Source organism: Perissodus microlepis, unplaced genomic scaffold (genome assembly GCF_051167445.1).
Source record: "Perissodus microlepis isolate ML-2025 ecotype Zambia unplaced genomic scaffold, ASM5116744v1 scaffold_40, whole genome shotgun sequence".
Lineage (NCBI taxonomy): Eukaryota > Metazoa > Chordata > Actinopteri > Cichliformes > Cichlidae > Perissodus > Perissodus microlepis.
Genome location: NW_028182062.1, coordinates 24260 through 41869, shown reverse-complemented (window position 1 = coordinate 41869; position 17610 = coordinate 24260). Strand labels below are relative to the sequence as shown.

The 17610-nt window shown below is 41.7% G+C and overlaps 2 protein-coding genes across 2 annotated transcripts in view; both read right to left on the bottom strand.

Moving 5' to 3' along the window:
- LOC146360505 (uncharacterized) overlaps positions 1-17610 on the bottom strand; it is a 62436-nt gene that overhangs the window by 25427 nt on the left and 19399 nt on the right. The window contains exons 6-9 of the mRNA XM_084922794.1: positions 14864-15223; positions 6143-6220; positions 1662-2069; positions 642-1541 (exon numbers count right to left, since the gene is read on the bottom strand). Of these exons, the coding sequence (XP_084778920.1) occupies positions 642-1541; positions 1662-2069; positions 6143-6220; positions 14864-15223 (1746 nt within the window). The remainder of the gene's footprint in view (positions 1-641; positions 1542-1661; positions 2070-6142; positions 6221-14863; positions 15224-17610) is intronic.
- LOC146360506 (uncharacterized) lies at positions 9323-11255 on the bottom strand. Its single transcript, XM_084922793.1, has 2 exons — positions 10430-11255; positions 9323-10309 (listed from the first exon to the last, which is right to left on the bottom strand). Exons 1-2 carry the CDS (start codon positions 10871-10873, stop codon positions 9458-9460), a joined length of 1296 nt encoding a protein of 431 aa, XP_084778919.1. The 5' UTR covers positions 10874-11255; the 3' UTR covers positions 9323-9457.

Here is a 17610-nt window from a genome sequence, read left to right as displayed (position 1 = left end):
GAGGTTGAAGAGGAACTTTCCCTCGCCAGGCCGACAGCCGTCTGTGCCACAGTTTATCTCATCTCAGTTTATCTCATGCAGCGCAGGGCTAAATTTAAAATTATTAAATACTTAGGCCAATGTATATTCTTCTATGACAAAAAATACAAGTGTTCATTTAAGCAAATAAACAGAGCCGTAAGAGATGTTTTTCAGAAACTGTTGTCTTTATTTTGATTTGCAACTAACAAATTTTTTTAAAATAATAGAGAGCACAACAAAAACTACAAATTTTAAAAAAAATTTGTAGTTTTTGTTGTGCTCTCTATTATGTGAACCCCTCACCTAATTTGTTATGTTTTTTTTTAACAAATTAAACCCCAACAATCAAATGATCCCCTGTGAGCAAGCACTAGGCACAGTGGAAAGGAAAAACTCCCTTTAAACAGGAAGAAACCTTTGACAGAACCAGGCTCAGGAAGGGGCAGCCATCTGTCACGACTGGTTGGGGGGTGAGAGGCAAAAGAAAAGAAAAATGAGAGCACAAGTTAGACAACATGAGCAGCATTTAGCTAACATGAACAACGTATGGTTTTCTGGACTGTGGATGAAAAGCAGTCCATCATTACTAGTCTTTAAAAGGGAACTAATCCATCACCAAGGTAGCAATATGGCTCAAGGAGGCCATAGACAGAGTTAAATAGGCAATAACTGTCAAGCATTGAAAAGCCCCAGTAAGCTGCAGGTATAATAAGGCCTACTGCGGCAACACCTAAACCTATTTTAAGTAGGCGTTTAGCACCATGACGCCATGAACCACTAGTCGGAACCACGTCAGGAGATGGTTCTGAGACAGGAAAATCAAGCTCTTCGGGTTGAGGACCAAGATTGTCCTGTGTCGGGACCACATCAGAAGGTGGTTCCAAGGCAGGAAAAAAAAGCTCCTCAGGTTCAGGAGCAAGATTCTCCTGTGTCGGGACCACATCAGAAGGTGGTTCCAAGGCAGGAAAAAAAAGCTCCTCAGGTTCAGGAGCAAGATTCTCCTGTGTCGGGACCACATCAGGAGATGGTTCTGAGACAGGAGAAACAAGCTCCTCGGGTTCAGGAGCAAGATTCTCCAGCTGCAGAGGTTCACCAGTGATGTTGTGAACAGCAGCTAATATTTCTTCTTCCTCCTCCCTTCTCAGCTCATCCTTAAGATTATTAATTATTTCTGTTTTCATTTTAAGATGTTCATAAAGTTCATCTATGAGATCTTCGTTATGAACAATCTTGAAATTTTGCTTTTTGACTTTTTCTTCCAGCCAAAATATTTTCAGTGTCAGACTTTCTGTTGTCTTTTCTTGATACTCAAGATTTTGTAAACGTTTCTTGAGATTTGTGTTCGCTGTTTTTAATTTGTTTATCTCAGCAGCAATGCTGCTGTTCTCCTTAAGGAGATATTCTTCTTTTTCGTGAAAGTCACGGCACATCCTCTGAATGGTGCTAACCTGCTCCTGCATTTTAGCCTCCAGAGATTCCACCTGCGACTGCTTTTCATCCAGTGTCTGTCTCACCCGGCGCTGAAGAGTACAAATTTCTCTTTTCAGCTCAACTGTGAGTTCTGTCTTGTGAAATATTTCCCTATATTGTTTTTCTATTATCTCTTCTTTTTTCATTGTTTTATGGTGAGCTTCTCCCACTTGCTGCTCAAGTCTCTCTAAAGAGTCCTTGAGATCTGCGTTCTCTTTTTTTTGCTCGTTTCTCTCACTTTCTATCTGAGACAACTCCGCAGCAATGCTGCTGTTCTGCTCAATGAGAGATTCCGTCTTTTCCAAAAAGTCATGGTGCATTGTCTGAACGTTCTTTTCCTGTTCCTGGAGTTTAGCCTCCAGAGATGCCACCTGTGTCTGATTTTTTTCAGCCTGAGCCTTCATGTGTTTAAGCTTATCTCTTGACTGATGGAAATGATCTTTATAATAATTCTTTTTGCGCTTTAGGGTGCTCAACTCCAACTGGAGTTGTTGAATTTTCATTTGAAGCTCCATAGGGTCAGGTATTTCTCTCTCCATCAACCCATACAGTCTTTGTGATTCCTCTCGAATCTCTCCGTCAGACTGTGAATTATTAAATGCTTCGTTTGACATTTCTTTAAACTCTTAATGCAAAGTGTCGACAAGAAAAAATGTTTGCTTAATTGTTTACGTTTAAAAATAGTCCCTTTCTGAAAGGTTTCTGGTTTGCTAAACACAACTCGCTGTTTCTGAAAACGTTCCAAGTAAAACTGTGTTTGCAAAGGTAAAGAGGGGGTATTTAAGGACTTTCGTGGCTTCGAATTTGACGTCAGCGCTCTTTGAGCCTTTGATCCTTTGTTCATCAAAGGGTCACATGACAGCTGTGCGTAATTCTGCGCATGCTCAGAGAATACCCATTGTGATGCACGGTTTTGTTTTGTTTTGAATTTTTTTAAATACCCTGAAAACAGTGTTGCCAACTTAGCGATTTTGTCGCTGTATTTAGGGAGTTTTCAAACCCCCCTTACCGTCGTTTTTTTTTCTAAAAAGCGACTAGCGACAAATCTGGCGACTTTTTCTGGTGTTATTGGAGGCTTATTTATGACGACTTTTGACGTGAAAGCGCTTGTTGCTCTTACTCTCAACAAGCAGCGGGTGCTGCCGTGGGCACCTCGCTCGTGCCAAAGCGCTCACAGGCGGAGGATAGTCCTCCTCCAGCCGCTATCAGGGCAGGAGATGTTCACGTGCGTCCAAACTGCAAATGAATCGCGCACGAGCAAAGCCGCCGCTCCCGCACTGACTGTAACGCAGTCAATTCTTCTTTTGCTGTTATGCTGTTTTGTGGATCACAAGGTTTAAAACTACTTGTAAACACACACACACACACACACACACACACACACACACAGTAACTCCACCCTAACCTGCAGCTGCAGCGCAAATAACAACGAAAATTATTTGTAAACGTGTCCTGGAGTTTACAGGTGCAGACAGTGCAACAGCTTCCAGGTCATTTATTCTGCCAATATGGCAAGAAGGTAATAACTGCTTCAAGCACTGTCTATATCAGGGGTAGGCAACGCCAGGCCTCGAGGGCCGGTGTCCTGCAGGTTTTAGATCTCACCCTGGGTCAACACACCTGAATCAAATGATTAGGTCATTACCAGCCCCCTGGAGAACTTCAAGACATGTTGAGGAGGTAATTTAGCCATTTGAATCAGCTGTGTTGGTTCAAGGACACATCTAAAACCTGCAGTCACTTTCTCTGAAAAGGGTGAGATCGATGACGAAACTGCAGCTTGTACCCCCAGGACATTGTTATCAAAACCATCTTATAAGGCCTCTCATCTCTCACTGAGAATGGCAAAACACTGCAATTAATTAGACAAAGTGTGTCTCAGGTGCCCCACTAACTTGATATCTTGTTGCCAACTAAGCAAGTGTTTGCTTAGGCAATCCAGACAAGAATTCCAGCAAGCTGCAGGAGGTCACCTGAAACGTCCACCAACTTACTTATGTCAGTATACTTAAATGTGTTAAATTCTAATACCTGAGAATACCTTAAACCTAGCTGTGCACAGGGTTCTCAGGGAGAGCAATACTGAAAGATACTGAGAGACCTGTAGCTTGCTACTGTCAACAACCTTCTACTGCTTAGAAGTATTTCTTATTTGGCTTTCTGTTTTTCTTCTTTTTTTCCATATATAGTGTACATACAGTGTAATGACTGTGAATGCTTCTATGCTGGAAACGTCAGGGCTTTGTGTGCGAGCAGGCGGAGATGAGGATCCAAATGCAGGACTCGAACACAGAATTGTAACTCAAAACCTCAGCTTTATTGCTGGAGAAATTAAAACATGAACACATGTTTTACACATGAAATACTGAACACAGTATAAAACACACAGGCATAATCCGATGGTACGATGCAGCACTGAACAAGGGCAAACACAGGGCTAATATACACAGGGAAGTAATCAGGGAATGGAAAACAGGAGGGAGACACAGCTGGGAGAGATTGGGGCTAACGAGTCAGGGGATCGAAGCTGGACACACTGACATAAGACACAATCCTTCAAAATAAAACAGGAAACAATACACACTAAACTAAGACACGGACTGGACAGAGAGAGACAGACTAGACACTGAACTAAACCAGCAAAAAACATGAGAACACAAAACCTAAGAACTAATCCCTAAACAAGAATAACTAAAACATAGATTAATAATCACCATCATCATCATCATCATCATCATCATAACCAACAAAAGCACCAAAAGAGAATAAGAAAACAATCCATAATGCAAAAACACACCAAAACATAACAACTCAAAATACTGGGTCAAACTGACCCAGAACCGTGACAGGTGAGGAGATGTCATTTCAGGACTTAAACCAGACTCTAAGAAATTGCTGTGTCTAATTTTGCGATGCTGCGAGTAACAAACTGGGTTCAGTTTGGAGGTTGAAGAGGAACTTTCCCTCGCCAGGCCGACAGCCGTCTGTGCCACAGTTTATCTCATCTCAGTTTATCTCATGCAGCGCAGGGCTAAATTTAAAATTATTAAATACTTAGGCCAATGTATATTCTTCTATGACAAAAAATACAAGTGTTCATTTAAGCAAATAAACAGAGCCGTAAGAGATGTTTTTCAGAAACTGTTGTCTTTATTTTGATTTGCAACTAACAAATTTTTTTTAAATAATAGAGAGCACAACAAAAACTACAAATTTTAAAAAAAATTGTAGTTTTTGTTGTGCTCTCTATTATGTGAACCCCTCACCTAATTTGTTATGTTTTTTTTTAACAAATTAAACCCCAACAATCAAATGATCCCCTGTGAGCAAGCACTAGGCACAGTGGAAAGGAAAAACTCCCTTTAAACAGGAAGAAACCTTTGACAGAACCAGGCTCAGGAAGGGGCAGCCATCTGTCACGACTGGTTGGGGGGTGAGAGGCAAAAGAAAAGAAAAATGAGAGCACAAGTTAGACAACATGAGCAGCATTTAGCTAACATGAACAACGTATGGTTTTCTGGACTGTGGATGAAAAGCAGTCCATCATTACTAGTCTTTAAAAGGGAACTAATCCATCACCAAGGTAGCAATATGGCTCAAGGAGGCCATAGACAGAGTTAAATAGGCAATAACTGTCAAGCATTGAAAAGCCCCAGTAAGCTGCAGGTATAATAAGGCCTACTGCGGCAACACCTAAACCTATTTTAAGTAGGCGTTTAGCACCATGACGCCATGAACCACTAGTCGGAACCACGTCAGGAGATGGTTCTGAGACAGGAAAATCAAGCTCTTCGGGTTGAGGACCAAGATTGTCCTGTGTCGGGACCACATCAGAAGGTGGTTCCAAGGCAGGAAAAAAAAGCTCCTCAGGTTCAGGAGCAAGATTCTCCTGTGTCGGGACCACATCAGAAGGTGGTTCCAAGGCAGGAAAAAAAAGCTCCTCAGGTTCAGGAGCAAGATTCTCCTGTGTCGGGACCACATCAGGAGATGGTTCTGAGACAGGAGAAACAAGCTCCTCGGGTTCAGGAGCAAGATTCTCCAGCTGCAGAGGTTCACCAGTGATGTTGTGAACAGCAGCTAATATTTCTTCTTCCTCCTCCCTTCTCAGCTCATCCTTAAGATTATTAATTATTTCTGTTTTCATTTTAAGATGTTCATAAAGTTCATCTATGAGATCTTCGTTATGAACAATCTTGAAATTTTGCTTTTTGACTTTTTCTTCCAGCCAAAATATTTTCAGTGTCAGACTTTCTGTTGTCTTTTCTTGATACTCAAGATTTTGTAAACGTTTCTTGAGATTTGTGTTCGCTGTTTTTAATTTGTTTATCTCAGCAGCAATGCTGCTGTTCTCCTTAAGGAGATATTCTTCTTTTTCGTGAAAGTCACAGCACATCCTCTGAATGGTGCTAACCTGCTCCTGCATTTTAGCCTCCAGAGATTCCACCTGCCACTGCTTTTCATCCAGTGTCTGTCTCACCCGGCGCTGAAGAGTACAAATTTCTCTTTTCAGCTCAACTGTGAGTTCTGTCTTGTGAAATATTTCCCTATATTGTTTTTCTATTATCTCTTCTTTTTTCATTGTTTTATGGTGAGCTTCTCCCACTTGCTGCTCAAGTCTCTCTAAAGAGTCCTTGAGATCTGCGTTCTCTTTTTTTTGCTCGTTTCTCTCACTTTCTATCTGAGACAACTCCGCAGCAATGCTGCTGTTCTGCTCAATGAGAGATTCCGTCTTTTCCAAAAAGTCATGGTGCATTGTCTGAACGTTCTTTTCCTGTTCCTGGAGTTTAGCCTCCAGAGATGCCACCTGTGTCTGATTTTTTTCAGCCTGAGCCTTCATGTGTTTAAGCTTATCTCTTGACTGATGGAAATGATCTTTATAATAATTCTTTTTGCGCTTTAGGGTGCTCAACTCCAACTGGAGTTGTTGAATTTTCATTTGAAGCTCCATAGGGTCAGGTATTTCTCTCTCCATCAACCCATACAGTCTTTGTGATTCCTCTCGAATCTCTCCGTCAGACTGTGAATTATTAAATGCTTCGTTTGACATTTCTTTAAACTCTTAATGCAAAGTGTCGACAAGAAAAAATGTTTGCTTAATTGTTTACGTTTAAAAATAGTCCCTTTCTGAAAGGTTTCTGGTTTGCTAAACACAACTCGCTGTTTCTGAAAACGTTCCAAGTAAAACTGTGTTTGCAAAGGTGAAGAGGGGGTATTTAAGGACTTTCGTGGCTTCGAATTTGACGTCAGCGCTCTTTGAGCCTTTGATCCTTTGTTCGATCAAAGGGTCACATGACAGCTGTGCGTAATTCTGCGCATGCTCAGAGAATACCCATTGTGATGCACGGTTTTGTTTTGTTTTGAATTTTTTTAAATACCCTGAAAACAGTGTTGCCAACTTAGCGATTTTGTCGCTGTATTTAGGGAGTTTTCAAACCCCCCTTACCGTCGTTTTTTTTTTCTAAAAAGCGACTAGCGACAAATCTGGCGACTTTTTCTGGTGTTATTGGAGGCTTATTTATGACGACTTTTGACGTGAAAGCGCTTGTTGCTCTTACTCTCAACAAGCAGCGGGTGCTGCCGTGGGCACCTCGCTCGTGCCAAAGCGCTCACAGGCGGAGGATAGTCCTCCTCCAGCCGCTATCAGGGCAGGAGATGTTCACGTGCGTCCAAACTGCAAATGAATCGCGCACGAGCAAAGCCGCCGCTCCCGCACTGACTGTAACGCAGTCAATTCTTCTTTTGCTGTTATGCTGTTTTGTGGATCACAAGGTTTAAAACTACTTGTAAACACACACACACACACACAGTAACTCCACCCTAACCTGCAGCTGCAGCGCAAATAACAACGAAAATTATTTGTAAACGTGTCCTGGAGTTTACAGGTGCAGACAGTGCAACAGCTTCCAGGTCATTTATTCTGCCAATATGGCAAGAAGGTAATAACTGCTTCAAGCACTGTCTATATCAGGGGTAGGCAACGCCAGGCCTCGAGGGCCGGTGTCCTGCAGGTTTTAGATCTCACCCTGGGTCAACACACCTGAATCAAATGATTAGGTCATTACCAGCCCCCTGGAGAACTTCAAGACATGTTGAGGAGGTAATTTAGCCATTTGAATCAGCTGTGTTGGTTCAAGGACACATCTAAAACCTGCAGTCACTTTCTCTGAAAAGGGTGAGATCGATGACGAAACTGCAGCTTGTACCCCCAGGACATTGTTATCAAAACCATCTTATAAGGCCTCTCATCTCTCACTGAGAATGGCAAAACACTGCAATTAATTAGACAAAGTGTGTCTCAGGTGCCCCACTAACTTGATATCTTGTTGCCAACTAAGCAAGTGTTTGCTTAGGCAATCCAAACAAGAATTCCAGCAAGCTGCAGGAGGTCACCTGAAACGTCCACCAACTTACTTATGTCAGTATACTTAAATGTGTTAAATTCTAATACCTGAGAATACCTTAAACCTAGCTGTGCACAGGGTTCTCAGGGAGAGCAATACTGAAAGATACTGAGAGACCTGTAGCTTGCTACTGTCAACAACCTTCTACTGCTTAGAAGTATTTCTTATTTGGCTTTCTGTTTTTCTTCTTTTTTTCCATTTATAGTGTACATACAGTGTAATGACTGTGAATGCTTCTATGCTGGAAACGTCAGGGCTTTGTGTGCGAGCAGGCGGAGATGAGGATCCAAATGCAGGACTCGAACACAGAATTGTAACTCAAAACCTCAGCTTTATTGCTGGAGAAATTAAAACATGAACAGAACAAGGATAGTGAAAACGAAAATACTGAACACAGTATAAAACACACAGGCATAATCCGATGGTACGATGCAGCACTGAACAAGGGCAAACACAGGGCTAATATACACAGGGAAGTAATCAGGGAATGGAAAACAGGAGGGAGACACAGCTGGGAGAGATTGGGGCTAACGAGTCAGGGGATCGAAGCTGGACACACTGACATAAGACACAATCCTTCAAAATAAAACAGGAAACAATACACACTAAACTAAGACACGGACTGGACAGAGAGAGACAGACTAGACACTGAACTAAACCAGCAAGAAACATGAGAACACAAAACCTAAGAACTAATCCCTAAACAAGAATAACTAAAACATAGATTAATAATCACCATCATCATCATAACCAACAAAAGCACCACAAGAGAATAAGAAAACAATCCATAATGCAAAAACACACCAAAACATAACAACTCAAAATACTGGGTCAAACTGACCCAGAACCGTGACAGGTGAGGAGATGTCATTTCAGGACTTAAACCAGACTCTAAGAAATTGCTGTGTCTAATTTTGCGATGCTGCGAGTAACAAACTGGGTTCAGTTTGGAGGTTGAAGAGGAACTTTCCCTCGCCAGGCCGACAGCCGTCTGTGCTACAGTTTATCTCATCTCAGTTTATCTCATGCAGCGCAGGGCTAAATTTAAAATTATTAAATACTTAGGCCAATGTATATTCTTCTATGACAAAAAATACAAGTGTTCATTTAAGCAAATAAACAGAGCCGTAAGAGATGTTTTTCAGAAACTGTTGTCTTTATTTTGATTTGCAACTAACAAATTTTTTTAAAATAATAGAGAGCACAACAAAAACTACAAATTTTAAAAAAAAATTTGTAGTTTTTGTTGTGCTCTCTATTATGTGAACCCCTCACCTAATTTGTTATGTTTTTTTTTAACAAATTAAACCCCAACAATCAAATGATCCCCTGTGAGCAAGCACTAGGCACAGTGGAAAGGAAAAACTCCCTTTAAACAGGAAGAAACCTTTGACAGAACCAGGCTCAGGAAGGGGCAGCCATCTGTCACGACTGGTTGGGGGGTGAGAGGCAAAAGAAAAGAAAAATGAGAGCACAAGTTAGACAACATGAGCAGCATTTAGCTAACATGAACAACGTATGGTTTTCTGGACTGTGGATGAAAAGCAGTCCATCATTACTAGTCTTTAAAAGGGAACTAATCCATCACCAAGGTAGCAATATGGCTCAAGGAGGCCATAGACAGAGTTAAATAGGCAATAACTGTCAAGCATTGAAAAGCCCCAGTAAGCTGCAGGTATAATAAGGCCTACTGCGGCAACACCTAAACCTATTTTAAGTAGGCGTTTAGCACCATGACGCCATGAACCACTAGTCGGAACCACGTCAGGAGATGGTTCTGAGACAGGAAAATCAAGCTCTTCGGGTTGAGGACCAAGATTGTCCTGTGTCGGGACCACATCAGAAGGTGGTTCCAAGGCAGGAAAAAAAAGCTCCTCAGGTTCAGGAGCAAGATTCTCCTGTGTCGGGACCACATCAGGAGATGGTTCTGAGACAGGAGAAACAAGCTCCTCGGGTTCAGGAGCAAGATTCTCCAGCTGCAGAGGTTCACCAGTGATGTTGTGAACAGCAGCTAATATTTCTTCTTCCTCCTCCCTTCTCAGCTCATCCTTAAGATTATTAATTATTTCTGTTTTCATTTTAAGATGTTCATAAAGTTCATCTATGAGATCTTCGTTATGAACAATCTTGAAATTTTGCTTTTTGACTTTTTCTTCCAGCCAAAATATTTTCAGTGTCAGACTTTCTGTTGTCTTTTCTTGATACTCAAGATTTTGTAAACGTTTCTTGAGATTTGTGTTCGCTGTTTTTAATTTGTTTATCTCAGCAGCAATGCTGCTGTTCTCCTTAAGGAGATATTCTTCTTTTTCGTGAAAGTCACGGCACATCCTCTGAATGGTGCTAACCTGCTCCTGCATTTTAGCCTCCAGAGATTCCACCTGCGACTGCTTTTCATCCAGTGTCTGTCTCACCCGGCGCTGAAGAGTACAAATTTCTCTTTTCAGCTCAACTGTGAGTTCTGTCTTGTGAAATATTTCCCTATATTGTTTTTCTATTATCTCTTCTTTTTTCATTGTTTTATGGTGAGCTTCTCCCACTTGCTGCTCAAGTCTCTCTAAAGAGTCCTTGAGATCTGCGTTCTCTTTTTTTTGCTCGTTTCTCTCACTTTCTATCTGAGACAACTCCGCAGCAATGCTGCTGTTCTGCTCAATGAGAGATTCCGTCTTTTCCAAAAAGTCATGGTGCATTGTCTGAACGTTCTTTTCCTGTTCCTGGAGTTTAGCCTCCAGAGATGCCACCTGTGTCTGATTTTTTTCAGCCTGAGCCTTCATGTGTTTAAGCTTATCTCTTGACTGATGGAAATGATCTTTATAATAATTCTTTTTGCGCTTTAGGGTGCTCAACTCCAACTGGAGTTGTTGAATTTTCATTTGAAGCTCCATAGGGTCAGGTATTTCTCTCTCCATCAACCCATACAGTCTTTGTGATTCCTCTCGAATCTCTCCGTCAGACTGTGAATTATTAAATGCTTCGTTTGACATTTCTTTAAACTCTTAATGCAAAGTGTCGACAAGAAAAAATGTTTGCTTAATTGTTTAAGTTTAAAAATAGTCCCTTTCTGAAAGGTTTCTGGTTTGCTAAACACAACTCGCTGTTTCTGAAAACGTTCCAAGTAAAACTGTGTTTGCAAAGGTGAAGAGGGGGTATTTAAGGACTTTCGTGGCTTCGAATTTGACGTCAGCGCTCTTTGAGCCTTTGATCCTTTGTTCGATCAAAGGGTCACATGACAGCTGTGCGTAATTCTGCGCATGCTCAGAGAATACCCATTGTGATGCACGGTTTTGTTTTGTTTTGAATTTTTTTAAATACCCTGAAAACAGTGTTGCCAACTTAGCGACTTTGTCGCTGTATTTAGGGAGTTTTCAAACCCCCCTTACCGTCGTTTTTTTTTTCTAAAAAGCGACTAGCGACAAATCTGGCGACTTTTTCTGGTGTTATTGGAGGCTTATTTATGACGACTTTTGACGTGAAAGCGCTTGTTGCTCTTACTCTCAACAAGCAGCGGGTGCTGCCGTGGGCACCTCGCTCGTGCCAAAGCGCTCACAGGCGGAGGATAGTCCTCCTCCAGCCGCTATCAGGGCAGGAGATGTTCACGTGCGTCCAAACTGCAAATGAATCGCGCACGAGCAAAGCCGCCGCTCCCGCACTGACTGTAACGCAGTCAATTCTTCTTTTGCTGTTATGCTGTTTTGTGGATCACAAGGTTTAAAACTACTTGTAAACACACACACACACACACACACACACACACACACACACACACAGTAACTCCACCCTAACCTGCAGCTGCAGCGCAAATAACAACGAAAATTATTTGTAAACGTGTCCTGGAGTTTACAGGTGCAGACAGTGCAACAGCTTCCAGGTCATTTATTCTGCCAATATGGCAAGAAGGTAATAACTGCTTCAAGCACTGTCTATATCAGGGGTAGGCAACGCCAGGCCTCGAGGGCCGGTGTCCTGCAGGTTTTAGATCTCACCCTGGGTCAACACACCTGAATCAAATGATTAGGTCATTACCAGCCCCCTGGAGAACTTCAAGACATGTTGAGGAGGTAATTTAGCCATTTGAATCAGCTGTGTTGGTTCAAGGACACATCTAAAACCTGCAGTCACTTTCTCTGAAAAGGGTGAGATCGATGACGAAACTGCAGCTTGTACCCCCAGGACATTGTTATCAAAACCATCTTATAAGGCCTCTCATCTCTCACTGAGAATGGCAAAACACTGCAATTAATTAGACAAAGTGTGTCTCAGGTGCCCCACTAACTTGATATCTTGTTGCCAACTAAGCAAGTGTTTGCTTAGGCAATCCAGACAAGAATTCCAGCAAGCTGCAGGAGGTCACCTGAAACGTCCACCAACTTACTTATGTCAGTATACTTAAATGTGTTAAATTCTAATACCTGAGAATACCTTAAACCTAGCTGTGCACAGGGTTCTCAGGGAGAGCAATACTGAAAGATACTGAGAGACCTGTAGCTTGCTACTGTCAACAACCTTCTACTGCTTAGAAGTATTTCTTATTTGGCTTTCTGTTTTTCTTCTTTTTTTCATATATAGTGTACATACAGTGTAATGACTGTGAATGCTTCTATGCTGGAAACGTCAGGGCTTTGTGTGCGAGCAGGCGGAGATGAGGATCCAAATGCAGGACTCGAACACAGAATTGTAACTCAAAACCTCAGCTTTATTGCTGGAGAAATTAAAACATGAACACATGTTTTACACATGAAATACTGAACACAGTATAAAACACACAGGCATAATCCGATGGTACGATGCAGCACTGAACAAGGGCAAACACAGGGCTAATATACACAGGGAAGTAATCAGGGAATGGAAAACAGGAGGGAGACACAGCTGGGAGAGATTGGGGCTAACGAGTCAGGGGATCGAAGCTGGACACACTGACATAAGACACAATCCTTCAAAATAAAACAGGAAACAATACACACTAAACTAAGACACGGACTGGACAGAGAGAGACAGACTAGACACTGAACTAAACCAGCAAAAAACATGAGAACACAAAACCTAAGAACTAATCCCTAAACAAGAATAACTAAAACATAGATTAATAATCACCATCATCATCATCATCATCATCATCATCATCATCATCATCATCATAACCAACAAAAGCACCACAAGAGAATAAGAAAACAATCCATAATGCAAAAACACACCAAAACATAACAACTCAAAATACTGGGTCAAACTGACCCAGAACCGTGACAGGTGAGGAGATGTCATTTCAGGACTTAAACCAGACTCTAAGAAATTGCTGTGTCTAATTTTGCGATGCTGCGAGTAACAAACTGGGTTCAGTTTGGAGGTTGAAGAGGAACTTTCCCTCGCCAGGCCGACAGCCGTCTGTGCCACAGTTTATCTCATCTCAGTTTATCTCATGCAGCGCAGGGCTAAATTTAAAATTATTAAATACTTAGGCCAATGTATATTCTTCTATGACAAAAGATACAAGTGTTCATTTAAGCAAATAAACAGAGCCGTAAGAGATGTTTTTCAGAAACTGTTGTCTTTATTTTGATTTGCAACTAACAAATTTTTTTAAAATAATAGAGAGCACAACAAAAACTACAAATTTTAAAAAAAATTTGTAGTTTTTGTTGTGCTCTCTATTATGTGAACCCCTCACCTAATTTGTTATGTTTTTTTTTTTAACAAATTAAACCCCAACAATCAAATGATCCCCTGTGAGCAAGCACTAGGCACAGTGGAAAGGAAAAACTCCCTTTAAACAGGAAGAAACCTTTGACAGAACCAGGCTCAGGAAGGGGCAGCCATCTGTCACGACTGGTTGGGGGGTGAGAGGCAAAAGAAAAGAAAAATGAGAGCACAAGTTAGCTAAATGTTGCTCATGTTGTCTAACATGAACAACGTATGGTTTTCTGGACTGTGGATGAAAAGCAGTCCATCATTATTAGTCTTTAAAAGGGAACTAATCCATCACCAAGGTAGCAATATGGCTCAAGGAGGCCATAGACAGAGTTAAATAGGCAATAACTGTCAAGCATTGAAAAGCCCCAGTAAGCTGCAGGTATAATAAGGCCTACTGCGGCAACACCTAAACCTATTTTAAGTAGGCGTTTAGCACCATGACGCCATGAACCACTAGTCGGAACCACGTCAGGAGATGGTTCTGAGACAGGAAAATCAAGCTCTTCGGGTTGAGGACCAAGATTGTCCTGTGTCGGGACCACATCAGAAGGTGGTTCCAAGGCAGGAAAAAAAAGCTCCTCAGGTTCAGGAGCAAGATTCTCCTGTGTCGGGACCACATCAGGAGATGGTTCTGAGACAGGAGAAACAAGCTCCTCGGGTTCAGGAGCAAGATTCTCCAGCTGCAGAGGTTCACCAGTGATGTTGTGAACAGCAGCTAATATTTCTTCTTCCTCCTCCCTTCTCAGCTCATCCTTAAGATTATTAATTATTTCTGTTTTCATTTTAAGATGTTCATAAAGTTCATCTATGAGATCTTCGTTATGAACAATCTTGAAATTTTGCTTTTTGACTTTTTCTTCCAGCCAAAATATTTTCAGTGTCAGACTTTCTGTTGTCTTTTCTTGATACTCAAGATTTTGTAAACGTTTCTTGAGATTTGTGTTCGCTGTTTTTAATTTGTTTATCTCAGCAGCAATGCTGCTGTTCTCCTTAAGGAGATGTTCTTCTTTTTCGTGAAAGTCACAGCACATCCTCTGAATGGTGCTAACCTGCTCCTGCATTTTAGCCTCCAGAGATTCCACCTGCCACTGCTTTTCATCCAGTGTCTGTCTCACCCGGCGCTGAAGAGTACAAATTTCTCTTTTCAGCTCAACTGTGAGTTCTGTCTTGTGAAATATTTCCCTATATTGTTTTTCTATTATCTCTTCTTTTTTCATTGTTTTATGGTGAGCTTCTCCCACTTGCTGCTCAAGTCTCTCTAAAGAGTCCTTGAGATCTGCGTTCTCTTTTTTTTGCTCGTTTCTCTCACTTTCTATCTGAGACAACTCCGCAGCAATGCTGCTGTTCTGCTCAATGAGAGATTCCGTCTTTTCCAAAAAGTCATGGTGCATTGTCTGAACGTTCTTTTCCTGTTCCTGGAGTTTAGCCTCCAGAGATGCCACCTGTGTCTGATTTTTTTCAGCCTGAGCCTTGATGTGTTTAAGCTTATCTCTTGACTGATGGAAATGATCTTTATAATAATTCTTTTTGCGCTTTAGGGTGCTCAACTCCAACTGGAGTTGTTGAATTTTCATTTGAAGCTCCATAGGGTCAGGTATTTCTCTCTCCATCAACCCATACAGTCTTTGTGATTCCTCTCGAATCTCTCCGTCAGACTGTGAATTATTAAATGCTTCGTTTGACATTTCTTTAAACTCTTAATGCAAAGTGTCGACAAGAAAAAATGTTTGCTTAATTGTTTACGTTTAAAAATAGTCCCTTTCTGAAAGGTTTCTGGTTTGCTAAACACAACTCGCTGTTTCTGAAAACGTTCCAAGTAAAACTGTGTTTGCAAAGGTGAAGAGGGGGTATTTAAGGACTTTCGTGGCTTCGAATTTGACGTCAGCGCTCTTTGAGCCTTTGATCCTTTGTTCGATCAAAGGGTCACATGACAGCTGTGCGTAATTCTGCGCATGCTCAGAGAATACCCATTGTGATGCACGGTTTTGTTTTGTTTTGAATTTTTTTAAATACCCTGAAAACAGTGTTGCCAACTTAGCGATTTTGTCGCTGTATTTAGGGAGTTTTCAAACCCCCCTTACCGTCGTTTTTTTTTTCTAAAAAGCGACTAGCGACAAATCTGGCGACTTTTTCTGGTGTTATTGGAGGCTTATTTATGACGACTTTTGACGTGAAAGCGCTTGTTGCTCTTACTCTCAACAAGCAGCGGGTGCTGCCGTGGGCACCTCGCTCGTGCCAAAGCGCTCACAGGCGGAGGATAGTCCTCCTCCAGCCGCTATCAGGGCAGGAGATGTTCACGTGCGTCCAAACTGCAAATGAATCGCGCACGAGCAAAGCCGCCGCTCCCGCACTGACTGTAACGCAGTCAATTCTTCTTTTGCTGTTATGCTGTTTTGTGGATCACAAGGTTTAAAACTACTTGTAAACACACACACACACACACACACACACACACACACAGTAACTCCACCCTAACCTGCAGCTGCAGCGCAAATAACAACGAAAATTATTTGTAAACGTGTCCTGGAGTTTACAGGTGCAGACAGTGCAACAGCTTCCAGGTCATTTATTCTGCCAATATGGCAAGAAGGTAATAACTGCTTCAAGCACTGTCTATATCAGGGGTAGGCAACGCCAGGCCTCGAGGGCCGGTGTCCTGCAGGTTTTAGATCTCACCCTGGGTCAACACACCTGAATCAAATGATTAGGTCATTACCAGCCCCCTGGAGAACTTCAAGACATGTTGAGGAGGTAATTTAGCCATTTGAATCAGCTGTGTTGGTTCAAGGACACATCTAAAACCTGCAGTCACTTTCTCTGAAAAGGGTGAGATCGATGACGAAACTGCAGCTTGTACCCCCAGGACATTGTTATCAAAACCATCTTATAAGGCCTCTCATCTCTCACTGAGAATGGCAAAACACTGCAATTAATTAGACAAAGTGTGTCTCAGGTGCCCCACTAACTTGATATCTTGTTGCCAACTAAGCAAGTGTTTGCTTAGGCAATCCAGACAAGAATTCCAGCAAGCTGCAGGAGGTCACCTGAAACGTCCACCAACTTACTTATGTCAGTATACTTAAATGTGTTAAATTCTAATACCTGAGAATACCTTAAACCTAGCTGTGCACAGGGTTCTCAGGGAGAGCAATACTGAAAGATACTGAGAGACCTGTAGCTTGCTACTGTCAACAACCTTCTACTGCTTAGAAGTATTTCTTATTTGGCTTTCTGTTTTTCTTCTTTTTTTCATATATAGTGTACATACAGTGTAATGACTGTGAATGCTTCTATGCTGGAAACGTCAGGGCTTTGTGTGCGAGCAGGCGGAGATGAGGATCCAAATGCAGGACTCGAACACAGAATTGTAACTCAAAACCTCAGCTTTATTGCTGGAGAAATTAAAACATGAACACATGTTTTACACATGAAATACTGAACACAGTATAAAACACACAGGCATAATCCGATGGTACGATGCAGCACTGAACAAGGGCAAACACAGGGCTAATATACACAGGGAAGTAATCAGGGAATGGAAAACAGGAGGGAGACACAGCTGGGAGAGATTGGGGCTAACGAGTCAGGGGATCGAAGCTGGACACACTGACATAAGACACAATCCTTCAAAATAAAACAGGAAACAATACACACTAAACTAAGACACGGACTGGACAGAGAGAGACAGACTAGACACTGAACTAAACCAGCAAAAAACATGAGAACACAAAACCTAAGAACTAATCCCTAAACAAGAATAACTAAAACATAGATTAATAATCACCATCATCATCATCATCATCATCATAACCAACAAAAGCACCAAAAGAGAATAAGAAAACAATCCATAATGCAAAAACACACCAAAACATAACAACTCAAAATACTGGGTCAAACTGACCCAGAACCGTGACAGGTGAGGAGATGTCATTTCAGGACTTAAACCAGACTCTAAGAAATTGCTGTGTCTAATTTTGCGATGCTGCGAGTAACAAACTGGGTTCAGTTTGGAGGTTGAAGAGGAACTTTCCCTCGC